Here is a 12,941-nt window from a genome sequence, read left to right as displayed (position 1 = left end):
AAAAATCTAAACGAAACCAGCTGTCGGGAAACAGGCCCAGAAGTCTACCACACGCCGGCTCCTGGCTTATCCTACAAGAGTGAAAGGGTTTTTCTTTTTTTTTAAACCCACCCCTGGTCTTAGCTCCTTTTGCCCTGGGAAAAGGAACTTAGTTCCCAGACGGAGAGAAGCATCCTTTGCTTTTTCAAGAACTTCTTGAACTTTTTCAAGAAGTCTTCCGCTCTCCAAAAACAGCTTCCCTCCCAACTAGACGGTCCTGCTCCTAAGTCTTGGCTCGAGGCTGAGGGCCATTTTGAAGCCGAGTTAATTGTCCTCCAGCGAGATGACTTGGGATGAGATCAGAGCGAGTGCTGTGTCGGTTAAGTGTGAGAAAGAGGCCAGACCGGCTACCGATTGAGGTTTACACCGGGTTTGGGTTTCTAAGGCCTCTTTGGGCCAAAGCAGCCCTTACAGGAATAGAGGCTTCAACCAGGCCCATGCTGCAGCCCCCATCTGGGCTCTTTCCAGACCTGGCAATTCACACCACCAATTCCATCTGGCCGGGCATCTTTTGCCCCTCTAGGGTCCCCGCCCTGAGCCTCAACACTTAGCTTTCAGGGCTCTTGGGCTTCAACCTCTACCTGCATCTCCACCCCCCACCATACAACTTTCTTGCTTCTGAGTCTGTGCACACCCCTGTCTCTGGTCCCAGCAAACTTAGTCTATAAGACCCTGCTCAACCTCCATTTTGGAGCCTCCCGTGATGCTCCCATAACTGCACAGAAAATCCATGGAATGCAAACCTCGCTTGATCAGTGAGTCAGCTCCCCTGCCTCCATTTGTCTCTGAGCTCTTCCCAGGGCAGAGAAAACACAATTGAGGCTGGGTGCGGTGGTTCACACTCTTAATCCCAGCACTTTGGGAGGCCAAGGTGGGCAGATCACGAGGTCAGGAGTTCGAGACCAGCCTGGCCAGCATCGTGAAACATCGCCTCTACTAAAAATACAAAAAATAAAATAAAATAAAATAAAAATAGCTGGGCGTGGTGGCAGGCGCCTGTAATCCCAGCTACTCGGGAGGTTGAGGCAGGAGAATCGCTTTAACTCGGGAGGTAGAGGTTGCAGTGAGCCGAGATCGCGGCACTGCACTCCAGCCTGGGCGACAGAGTGAGACTGTCTCAAAAACAAACAAACAAAAAAAAAACAAGAAACAAAACACAATTGGGCATTTACAAAGCGCCAGGCTCCACGCCTGAGATTTCACTCCTGGGACCCTCCCTGCTACTCTGGGGGGTCGGGATTCTTATCAGTCCTACTCACAGATGGGGAAACAGCTCCTACAGAGTCAATACCAAGTCATGCAGCTGGTGGGTGGCATGAGATGGGACCAGAATCCAAATCTGTCCCCAGCCCCTGGCGGTGCCACCATCCGTCCCAAGGGACAGCCAGGGGGATGATGCAGAGGGGATGGTGAAAATCCCTCCTTCTTCAGACCCATTGTCTATCTCGGGCCCTGCCCGAGACTCGCGGCGGGGGCGCACAGCAGGCGCTCAAACGACAGTGGGTCCAGGGCCCCGCGCTTGCGTTCCCGGGGCCTTCTGGAGGAAGGCAGTGTCCCGCCGCCCCGGTTCCCGCAGGAATCAGCTGGAGAGAGAAAGGCGGGCGGCTCGGGGCTGAACTTCCGCCACCCTCCATCCCCACCCGCCCCCGCCGCCTGGAGAAGACACGTCGCCGCCGCGCCCCTGGGAACGGTCAGGGAAGTCCAAGCAGGAGCCGCAAAGCCGCGAAAGAGGCGAGAAAGTGCGACCCCCTCCCCAGATCCCCGGACCCCCGTCGAAATCCCTGTCGGCCGGTCAAACCCCAGACAATGGAAGCTCCACGTTTCCATCCTCACTTCCCGCCCACAAGTCCGGTAGCGGGTTCCCCTCGGCCTGGGACCCCAGAGCCAGCCCTGAGTCGGAACCTGCACGATGCGCCCCCTCCCGCCGCTTCACTTCTCCACTCGGAGATCGCGCACCCCCTCCACCCCATCCCCCCATTTCCCGCTCAGCCGGCTCCGCCCGACCCGGAGGCGGCGCCCCCTCCCCTGTCCCAGGCCCAGGAAGGAGGACGGCGGAGGAAGAAAGGGGTTCTGGTTGCGAGCGCAGGGATGTGGATCTGCGATCGGCGTCCGAGGGCGTAAAAAGGAGGCCCGAGGACTGCGCGCGGGCGGGCAGCGCGGGAAGCCGGGAAGAAAAGAGGGCGTGCGGGGGAGGAGGCTGCGGGCGCGGGGCCCGGGGCCGGGGCGCTCACTTTCTCGCGCCGCTCGCGCTCGCCGTCCAGCTCCCGCTGCAGGCCCTGCGCGCGGTCTTCCGCCTCGTCCGCCTGCTGCTGCAGGGCCTGGATCTTGCGTTTCACCGCCTCCAGGGAGTTGAGGCCGGCCATGGCGCGGAGGCGCAGAGGCGCACGGGCAGCGGCGGGCGCTCGGCTGGACTCGGCTCCGGCGAGAGCTGCACGGCCGCGCCCCGGCCCCCCAAGCCTTTGCCTGCGCGGGGGCCGCCCCCACCTCTCCCCGCCCCCCGGGCCGGCTGCCGTCGGGGCGATGAGGTCACCTGGCCAGGCCGCCGACGTCAGCACCGCTGGGGGAGGGCCTGACGTCGGCACCGCTGGCCACAGCTGCTGGAAAGTGCCCCTTTTCGGGACTTATTTGGAGAAAGCGCTGGGAGGCGCCGCCTTCTCCTCCTCCTCTTCCTCCTCCCCCTCCGGCTATCCCCGCCCTCCCGGCCCCAGGGCTCCGGCCTGGCCCCGCTGCAGGCTCCCGCATCGCTGCACACATACGTCGGAGGCTTTCTTCTCCGTGAGCTCCAACTTCTCCTGCGCGTCCTTCAAGTTCTCCGAATATTTATCCAGCTCGTCCTCTGTCCCTTTTAGTTTCTTCTGGAGGTGTGTCAGTTCCTCCTCCACCTGGGGACGACAGAGCGGGGAACGGGTCAGCCTGGGGGCGGGCACGTCCCCGAGGTGCAGGGGTGGTCCCGCCCCCAATATTCACAAGAGTCCCTTCGTCTCTCTCTGGGCCTCAGTTTCCTTATCTGTAAAACAGGGGCTACAATAGCAGGCACCAGGCCATCCAAGCTACCTGATAGTAGGATTTTCACATTCGTCCTGAGGACCAGCTGTTTTAGCCTTATCGGGATCCCCAGTACTCTAGGGAGATCGATAGCAGCTTTTGGGAAACTGAAGACCCCTAATGTTTTCCAGAAATACACATTCCAGTTTCAGGGGTGCAGCCTCACCATAATCTGGAGTGAAGCAGAATCTCATTCTCCGTGCCTGGATCCCCCTGCCCATCCCTGTCCCCAGCCTTTCTCCCTCTGGTTCTGACCCCAACACATGGTCAGAGAAACTTTCCAAATACGCCTGCCCTGCTTCTGCCTAGAACCTGCTATGGCTCTCTATGGCCCAAGGCAGTGGTTCTTAGACTGTCTTACCAAAATACTCTGCAGGGCTGAAGGGCTCAGACCTAGTGCCTCATTTCTGGGCTTCGGGGGCTTGGCTAGAAGAGACTCGCCCCTACAGGATCACTTTGTTTGAAGACTCGGGTTAAATCTTTAAAATTTTTGCATATAGGCCATGTTCATTTTAATACAGATGTCCCTTACTTTCCCTAAATTTTCAGTCCTCTGTTTATCCCAAGAGTCTGCCCCCATTCTCCCACCAGTCCTAGTCTGAGAAGCTCAGGTCTATGGGATACAAACCACAGACCCCATCACCTCTCTATCTTTGTCAACCCCTGCCACACCGGTCTAGAGTTGGCTCAGGAAGTCGTTCCTGTCACCTCCAGGCTGCAGCTCCCTCCCTGGGCCCCCAACTCTCTGGATTAGGGTGATTATATCCAGCTCATGCCTGGATTTGACTTTCTTTTTTTCTTTTTTTGGAGTCTCGCTCTGTTGCCCAGGCTGGAGTGCAGTGGCATGATCTCAGCTCACTGCAACCTCCGCCTCCTGGGTTCAAGTGATTCTCCTGCCTCAGCCTCCCTGGTAGCTGGTATTACAGGTGCATACCAGCACGCCTGACTGATTTTTGTATTTTCAGTAGAGACGGGGTTTCACAATATTGGCCAGGCTGGTCTCAAACTCCTGACCTCAAGTGATCTGCCCGCCTTGGCCTCCCAAATTGCTGGGATTGCAGGTGTGAGTCACCACACCTGGCTTGGATCTGACTTTTGCCTCAGATGGTTTGACACTGATCTTGTTCCTGCTCCCAGGGTGGGCAGGCAGCCCCCACTGAGCCCAGCTTCGTTCTCCTGCTTCCTCCCCACAGCAGGAGGCTCAGAGAGGTGGAATGACTTTCCCTAGGTCACACAGCACAGGGTTTGAGCTCAGGTCTTCTGAATATAAGCCTGTTATGAACTGAATGTTTGCTTCTGCCCCCTCTCCAATTTGTATGTTGAAGCCCTCATCTCCATGTGATGGCAATTGGTGATGGGGCCTTTGGAAGATGATGAGGTTTGGGTGAGGTCATGAGGGTTGACCTGCCATGATGGGATTAGGGCCCTTATGAGAAAAGACCAGAACTTGGTTATCCTCTTCCAATGTGAGGACACAGCAAGAAGGCGGCTGTCTGTAAGCTAGCTAGAGAGCCCTCACCAGACATTTAATCTGCCAACATCTTGATCTTGGACATCTAGCCTCCAGACTGTAAACAACAAATGTCTGTTATTGAAGCCACCTAGTCTATGGTGTTTTGTTGTAACTGCCTGAGCTGACAAAGACAAAGCCCTTGGCCTTGTTCCTCACACCAGGCCAGCTTCCATTCCTCCCTCTCTGACTTGCTTCTTTTCTCTTTTTTCCTGAAGAGGGTATGTTAAAAAAAAGCTGCTGTACCCGTGGCTTCTAGACCGAGCTCTGAATCCTATCTGGGTTACATGCTCACTCCTGAGTGGATGTGCAAAATGTAGCAGGTGCTCTGTATGTGTGTGTGTGTGTGTGTGCGCTTTTTTTTTCCTTTTTTTTTTTTTTTTTACACAGTCTTGCTGTGTCTCCCAGGTTGGAGTGCAGTGGCGTGATCATAGCTTACTACAGCCTTGACCTCCTGGGCTCAAGTGATCCTCCCGCCTCAGCCTCCTGAGCAGCTGGGAAGTGTGAACTCCAGGCTTCCCATCTTGCGGCCTGCTGGGTGTCAGCTGGAGGATGGGGGTGGAGGCTGGCAGCTGGGGGTTCAGCTGAAGTCACTGAAGTGACCTGCAAGGGTCTCTAACTGAGATGCCACAGAGAGCAAGTAGGGCTATCCTGTCTGAAGTCCTCAGGAGCATCCCAAGCTATGGGGAGGTGACAGGGCCCAACCCAGGGTGGCCAGCTGATCAGGGCAAGGTCAGAATCTATAGGGCGTGACCTTGACCTCCAGGTGGGGAGCCTGGAAGCCTGACTCCAAATTCAAGCTCTGCAACCCCCGTCCCCTTTTCTGGCCTTGGTTTCTCCATCTGCAGAAGAGAAACCTTGACATGCTGGTCTCTGAGCATTCCAGCAGCTGCTTTTGAACTTCTGCCTTGACTGAGAAAATGAGCCAGTTTCCTTAAAGACGTTTCATAGGTCAATCTTGACCTATACTGTCCACCTGACTTCCTTCCAGATCTGTGGATCACAGCCTTTATTAGGTGCCAACTGTGTGCCCAGCACAGGACTCTCCTAACATGTAGGAAGAGTGAGAGCAAATCTGACAGCATTGAGCTCATCAGGGTATGAAGGTGGTTTGGGTGTTTCGTTTTGTTTTGTTTTTGTTTTTTTGAGATAGGATCTCGCTGTGTTGTCCAGGCTGGTCTCGAACTCCTGGGCTCAAGGGATCCTCCCACTTCAGCCTCCTGAGTAGCTGGGACAACAGGCATATGCCACCCCACCTGGCTGGTTTGGGATTTTTTGTTTGTTTGGTTTGGGGTTTTGACTGCTTTTTTGGGGGCAGTGTTTGGGCATGAACAGGTAAGGATGGAGATAAGGCCGGCAGGGGGCTATCTGGCATTTAGAATGTATTGGGCATAGGCCGGGCACGGTGGCTCAAGCCTGTAATCCCAGCACTTTGGGAGGCTGAGACGGGCGGATCACGAGGTCAGGAGATCAAGACCATCCTGGCGAACACGGTGAAACCCCGTCTCTACTAAAAAAAATACAAAAAACTAGCCGGGCGAGGTGGCGGGCGCCTGTAGTCCCAGCTACTCCAGAGGCTGAGGTGGGAGAATGGCGTAAACCCGGGAGGCGGAGCTTGCAGTGAGCTGAGATCTGGCCACTGCACTCCAGCCCGGGCGACAGAGCGAGACTCCGTCTCAAAAAAAAAAAAAAAAAAAAGAATGTATTGGGCATGTTACGAATTTTTTTTGATATTTTTTTTGAGACGGAGTCTTGCTCTGTTGCCCAGGCTGGAGTGTAATGGCGTGATCTCGGCTCACTGCAACTTCCACCTCCCGGACTCAAGTGATTCTCCTGCCTCAACCTCCCTAGTAGCTGGGATTACAGGCTTATGCCACCAAGCGCAGCTAATTTTTGTATTTTTTGTAGAGACAGGGTTTTGCCAGGCTGGTCTCAAACTCCTGACCTCAGGTGATCCGCCCACCTCAGCCTCCCAAAGTGCTGGGATTACAGGTGTGAGCCACTGTGCCCGACCAGGGTGTGTTACAAATATTGTCCCAGGGAAGCCCCATACTACAGAAGGGCAAACTGAGTCTCTGAAAGGGGAAGGGACTTGCCTGATGCCACACAGATGGGGGATTTGAATCTTTGTTAGTCTGATTCCAAAGCTGGTTTGCTCGACTTCTAAACCATGCTGGACCCACTGCTAAGAATGACTTTCTGCTTTTTACTGGGAGGGCTTCTACTGTCCCTCCGTGCTCAGTCCCAAGGCTCCCCAACCCTGGTGGCCTGTTCTGCTGCCCTGAGCAGAGCTTTCATCACCCCTACGGCCCCTCCCAGCCTCTGTCCCTCCCTCTGGTCTGGCCCTGACCTCTGAGTTGGAGGTATTCACGGTCTGTCTCCCTCAGCTTGGAGTTCCTTGGGGGTCAGGTCTGGGGCCACGATGGGCCCCAGCATCAGAACACTGTAGGAAGTGTTTGGGATGAATCGATGACACAGCCCCAAACCCTTCAGTGGTAGGCAGTGAGTATAAAAAATAAATGAGAGCTGGGCGCGGTGGCTCATGCCTGTAATCCCAGCACTTTGGGAGGTCGAGGTGGGTGGATCACGAGGTCAGGAGTTCGAGACCAGCCTGACCAACATGGTGAAACCCCGTCTTTACTAAAAATACAAAAATTAACCGGGCGTAGTGGCGCGTGCCCGTCATTGTCCCTCTGTGAGCCTCAGTTTCCCAGCCTGTCATAGGATTACCTTAGTCCCTGCAAATGTGGCCTTGGGGCGGGGCTGAGGCAGGATGTGGGGTCAAAGGCCAGTGGTGGAGGATGTTGCTGCCCTGGGAGGGGAGTGGGCAGGAAGCGGCCAGGCTGGGCCTCTTTGTCCTGTTCCCACACTGGGGAGGCAGGGCCAGAAATCAGTGCTTGGCTGCTGGGATCAGGCTGGCTCAAGAGCCCGAGAGCTGCTCTCTCTGGCCTCCTGCAGCATCAGGCACTCTAAGTGCCTCTATTCCCCAGCAGGACTGGCCATCAGCTCCCATGGGGCTCTGGCTTCTGCTTGGGAATTCTGGGATCTTGGGTTTCACACCTGAACTTCAGAAGGCCTCATGTGCTCCCATTTCACAGATGAGGACACTGAGGGCCCAGAGATGTGCAGGAACGTGTCCTCAGTCATGAAGCTAGGAGAGTCACAAAGACCAGGCTCTGTGGCTCAAGTCTGTGATCCCAGCACTTTGGAAGGTTGAGGTGGAAGGATCACTTGAGCCCAGGAGTTCAAGACTAGCCCGGACAACATAGTGAGACCCTGTTTCTACAAAAAAATAAAATAACTAGCTGGGCGTGGAGGCGTGCACCTATAGTCCCAGCTACTGGGGAGGCTGAGGTGGGAGGATCACTTGAGCCTGGGAGTTTGAGACTGCAGTGAACTGTGATTGCACCACTGCACTACAGCCTGGGCAACAGGTGAGACCCCTATCTCTAAAAAATGAGGCTGAGGTGGGAGGATCACTTGAGCCTGGAGTTTGAGATTGCAGTAAGCTGTGATTGCACCACTGCACTACAGCCTGGACAACACAGTGAGATCCTCATCTCTAAAAAATAATAATACATTTAAAGACTGACATACACAAAGTGTGTGCTAGTCTATGGAGTGTTGCCTCAAAGCCAGTCTATGGAGACTGGCTTTGAGCCCAAGTCTACTCCAGTGGGCATTTTTGTGGGACAAAAAAGACATAATGAAAAGAACCTGTCCTCACCTCCTTGGCCATGCAGCTGGCTGGAGGTTTTGAGGATCCTTCCCTTTTGAACTTGTGACTGCCTTGCGAGACAGCCACTCACACCTTAGTAAGAATTAGAACCATAAACTTGTTTCTCTCTGAATCTCTGGCTAAGTCCCTCATGGTGAGGGCTAAATGATGGCTAGAAGCTGGCCCAGCACAGGATGAATGTCTGTGTTTGCCAGGGAGGGGCACAGAGAAGGCGAAGAGAGCTTGTGGCAGGGAACATTGGGGTGGGGCTTGGCCTGAGCGAATGTGCCACAGACTCTTAGGGCAGCCCCAGGGCATTGGGGGCTGGGGAGGCCCAAAGGGGAAGTAGGGTGGGGCAGGAAATCAACCCACATTTATTGAATGCTTACTCTGAGCTAGGCACCGGGCCAATGGTTCCACCTGTACAGTCACCTTTAATCCTGTCACGGGGCGGCGAGGGAGGCCCTACTGTCACTTCCATATCTCACTCAGGCAGCCGTCCGGGACACCCAGCGACTAAGCCATGACTCAAACATGGCCAGTCTGAGCCCCGAGCTTTCGCCTTTAGCTGCTGGGCTGGCCTGGCTCCTAGCCTGGGTGGGGCTGGGCACTCAGTGCCATGGTCTTAGGCATCTCCCAGGGCTTATCGGAGACCTGGACGCTCCCCAGGGCTTGGCAGTTGACTTTGGTGTGTGGATAAGCTTTGTGGGGAACATGGCTCTGTGGGAGGGGACTGCCTTCCTTCCTCCCACCCACTGCTCGTGTCTGCTCTGCTCTAAACCATGGCCACGGCCTTGGGACTCCAGTGCACTCTCGTTCCAAGGGTTCCCAGGACTCTTGTCTCCAATGCTCTGGGTCTGTGTGGGCTCTTGGCTGCCGGGAGATGAGAAATGGCCTCCCTGTCCGTCTGCCATGGGCGGCCCATCTCCCCCGGCCTCCAGGCTTATAGCAGGGACACCCCCACATACATATTGAGATTCTCAGACTCACTCTCAACTCTACTGCTATCCTAGTCCCCAGAGCCCACCCAGTCACCCCTGCAGCAGGTCACCGCCCTGGGATCCCACCACACACACAAGCGCCCTGCCACTCTCCTGGGCAGCTGCCCAAGAGACTGTGGGCTCCTGTTACAGTGGAGGCTTCCTGATCCAGGGGCATAGCGTCACCTACACGCACACCCAGGTCTGCACAGCCCCCCTCACATCCACACGCATATGCCAGCAGAAACAGTCACTGACACACACGCTCCGACAGAAACACACACTCATCCACACACACACAGCCCAATAGAAACACACACACACACACACACCAATAGAAACACACACTCATACACACACACCTCAACAGAAACACACACTCATCCACACACACACCAATAGAAACACACACTCATCCACACACACACCAATAGAAACACACACTCATCCACACACACACCAATAGAAACACACCCTCATCCACACACACACCAATAGAAACACACACTCATCCACACACACACCAATAGAAACACACCCTCATCCACACACACAATAGAAACACACACTCATCCACACACACAATAGAAACACACACTCATCCACACACACACCAATAGAAACACACACTCATCCACACACACAATAGAAACACACACTCATCCACACACACACCAAGAGAAACACACCCTCATCCACACACACCAAGAGAAACACACACTCATCCACACACACAGCAATAGAAACACACACACTCATCCACACACACAAGAGAAACACACACTCATCCACACACACACCAAGAGAAACACACCCTCATCCACACACACCAATAGAAACACACACTCATCCACACACACAGCAATAGAAACACACACTCATCCACACACACAATAGAAACACACACTCATCCACACACACACCAATAGAAACACACACTCATCCACACACACACCAAGAGAAACACACACTCATCCACACACACAATAGAAACACACACTCATCCACACACACACCAATAGAAACACACACTCATCTACACACACACCAATAGAAACACACACTCATCCACACACACAATAGAAACACACACTCATCCACACACACACACCAATAGAAACACACACTCATCCATATGCACCTCAATAGAAATACACACATACACACACGCCAACAACAGAAACACACTCATCCACACACATACACACCCATAGAAACACACACTCATCCACACACCCCAACAGAAACACACACTCATCCATACACATCCCCACACACACCAACAGAAACACACACTCATCTAAACATGCACACACACCCCAACAGAAACACAGTCACCAACACACAAACAGAAACACACATCCAAACATGTGCACGGGCACACACAGACACGCCAGCAGAAACCCATCACCCTGACACACATATGCCAACACAAACATAGCCACATCAACGTGTACTTTCACTGTCATGCCAGCATTTGCACAAGCACACACACAGCCTCTCCCACTACCCTCACAGACCCCCACCATCTACACGCAGACTCACAAACACACCCACACTCTTTCACACCTACTTTCCAACAGCCGCTTGCAGCGTCCCACACACTCACAGCTCTTCTAGTACACACTCGTTCTCACAGTCACCTTTACCCCTCCGCACTCTCTTCAGCTGAAACATACGCACATGTACAGACACATAAAACAGACACATACAACACATGTGCACACACAGAAATGCTCAAACACACACAGACACACAGAGAACTCACACACACACAAATATGTGTACACAGACACGCGCAGAAATGCTTAAACACAGAGACACGCAGACGCACAGACACACGCTCAAACATACACAAATACATGTACACACAGACACATACAAATGCCCAAACATGCGGATACACACACAGACCCAGAAATGCTCACACACACACAGAGAATTGCTCAAACACACACAAATGGCCGGGTGTGGTGGCTCATGCCTGTAGTCCCAGCACTTTGGGAGGCAGATGCGGGCGGATCACTTGAGGTCAGGAGTCGGAGACCAGTCGGGCCAACACGGTGATATCCCGTCTCTACTAAAAATACAAAATTAGCCGGGTGTGGTGGTGGGTGCCTGTAATCCCAGCTACTCATGAGGCTGAGGCAGGAGAATCGTTTGAACCCAGGTGGTGGAGGTTGCAGTGAGCTGAGATTGGGCCACTGCACTCCAGCCTGGGCGACAGAGCGAGACTCCCGTCTCAAACACACACACACGTACATACACATGTATACACACGCAAACACACGCACACACACACAAGTACACACGTACACACACACATGCTCAAACACACGCAAACACACACACACAGCATGTCCCCAGCCACCCTCTCTATTACACAACCTCCCAGCTCAAACACCTCTACCGCTCTCGTGAATGTTTTCACTCTCTCCCTCCCCACACCACCTCTCTGTCAAACTCACTTTGTTCGCGCTGGCCCTGCTGGGGAAGGGTTCGATCGTCACCCCCCTTTCAGCACAGGACCCCATCCAAGGAAGGCAATGGTCTCCTCTCGCTCTTCCTCGGCCAAAGCATCAGCTCACTGTCCTCCCCACCGGCAGGTGTCTGCGACTCCCCACCTGGGCTCCAGACCCCGGCCTTCCGCACAGAGAGGACGCCCAGCAGCCCAGCGCGGCCCAGCGGAGGGCAGCTCACCTGCTTGCACTTGTCCTCGGCGGCTTTCTTATCCGCCTCGGCCTGCTCCGCGCGGTCGATGGCATTCTCCTTGTCCAACTTCAGCATCTGCATTTTCTTCTTGATGGCCTCCATGGCTGGGCTCTGGCGCAGGGGGCGTGGGGAGCGCGGCTGGCTCTGTGAGGGCTGCGGCACGCGGGGGCTGCGGCTGCGGGGCTGAGTGAGCCTGGCAGGGTGGAGGAGAGGGCCTTATAGCCTCCCAGGGTGCCCCCGCCCTCCTGCCGGGCGAGTCTTGGAGGAGGCCCAAGCCCAGGCCGGCCGGGCCAGCCACCACTCGCTTGCTCAGGAGGACTTGGCCAGCTCACCGTGCTCCCGGCAGCCCTCGCCTTATTTGGACCTAGGATTTTCTTAAAGGAAGAAAAAAAAAAAAGATCCTAGCCGTTTCCATTTTTAACCTGGTGACACAGGTCCCGCGTGGGTGTGTGGGCACGGCACAGGCCCAGGAGAAGCTGCCCAGGCAGGACCTAGGGTGGGGGCTGCTCTGGGCTGCCTCAGTTTCCCCATCCGTCGTTGGGAGGAATGAAGAGGGCTGTGGGTGGGTGCGGAGTCCTGGCGCTGCGATGTGGGGAGGCTCCTGTCTTTTCTGCCTTGGTCTTGTCTGTGGCCCCCTGAGCACCTACCTGGTCCCTCAAAAATGGGAAAGTACTTGTGAAGTAAAATGAGCAATTCCCCCTACACACACGTGCTTTTCTCTGCCTAGGAAATGTTAGGAAACGTCTATTTATCTTTCAAGGCCCAAATCCAATGGTCCCTCCTTCAGGAAGCCGTCCTGGATTCCTAGACAGACTTTTGGACTTCCAGCCCAGCATCAAGCCTCCTCCTCCCCTTTGGGTCCTGCCTCTCCAGTATCAGGGATTAGACCTGCACCCCATTTCCTGCCACCACCCCCAGGGAGCCTTCCTGGATTTCT

General features: G+C 54.7%; 1 protein-coding gene across 5 annotated transcripts in view; it reads right to left on the bottom strand.

Moving 5' to 3' along the window:
- The window catches only part of LOC105493839 (tropomyosin 4), a 36,141-nt gene extending 23,947 nt beyond the window's left edge, over positions 1 to 12,194 (bottom strand). Inside the window, exons 1-2 of one of the 5 annotated variants that reach the window (XM_071086165.1) lie at positions 11,993 to 12,194; positions 2,796 to 2,921 (exon numbers count right to left, since the gene is read on the bottom strand). In XM_071086165.1, coding sequence (XP_070942266.1) covers positions 2,796 to 2,921; positions 11,993 to 12,106 — 240 coding nt within the window. In that variant the 5' untranslated portion in view covers positions 12,107 to 12,194. Of the gene's footprint in view, positions 1 to 2,270; positions 2,484 to 2,795; positions 2,922 to 11,760; positions 11,842 to 11,992 lie in introns of those variants that run through there. The other 4 variants (XM_071086166.1, XM_071086167.1, XM_071086169.1 and 1 more) reach the window with 4 other exon arrangements.
- Positions 12,195 to 12,941: the final 747 nt, after the last annotated feature.

Source organism: Macaca nemestrina, chromosome 20 (genome assembly GCF_043159975.1).
Source record: "Macaca nemestrina isolate mMacNem1 chromosome 20, mMacNem.hap1, whole genome shotgun sequence".
Taxonomy (NCBI): domain Eukaryota; kingdom Metazoa; phylum Chordata; class Mammalia; order Primates; family Cercopithecidae; genus Macaca; species Macaca nemestrina.
The sequence above is the reverse complement of the archived record's forward strand: the minus strand, read 5'-3'. Positions and strand labels throughout refer to the sequence as shown.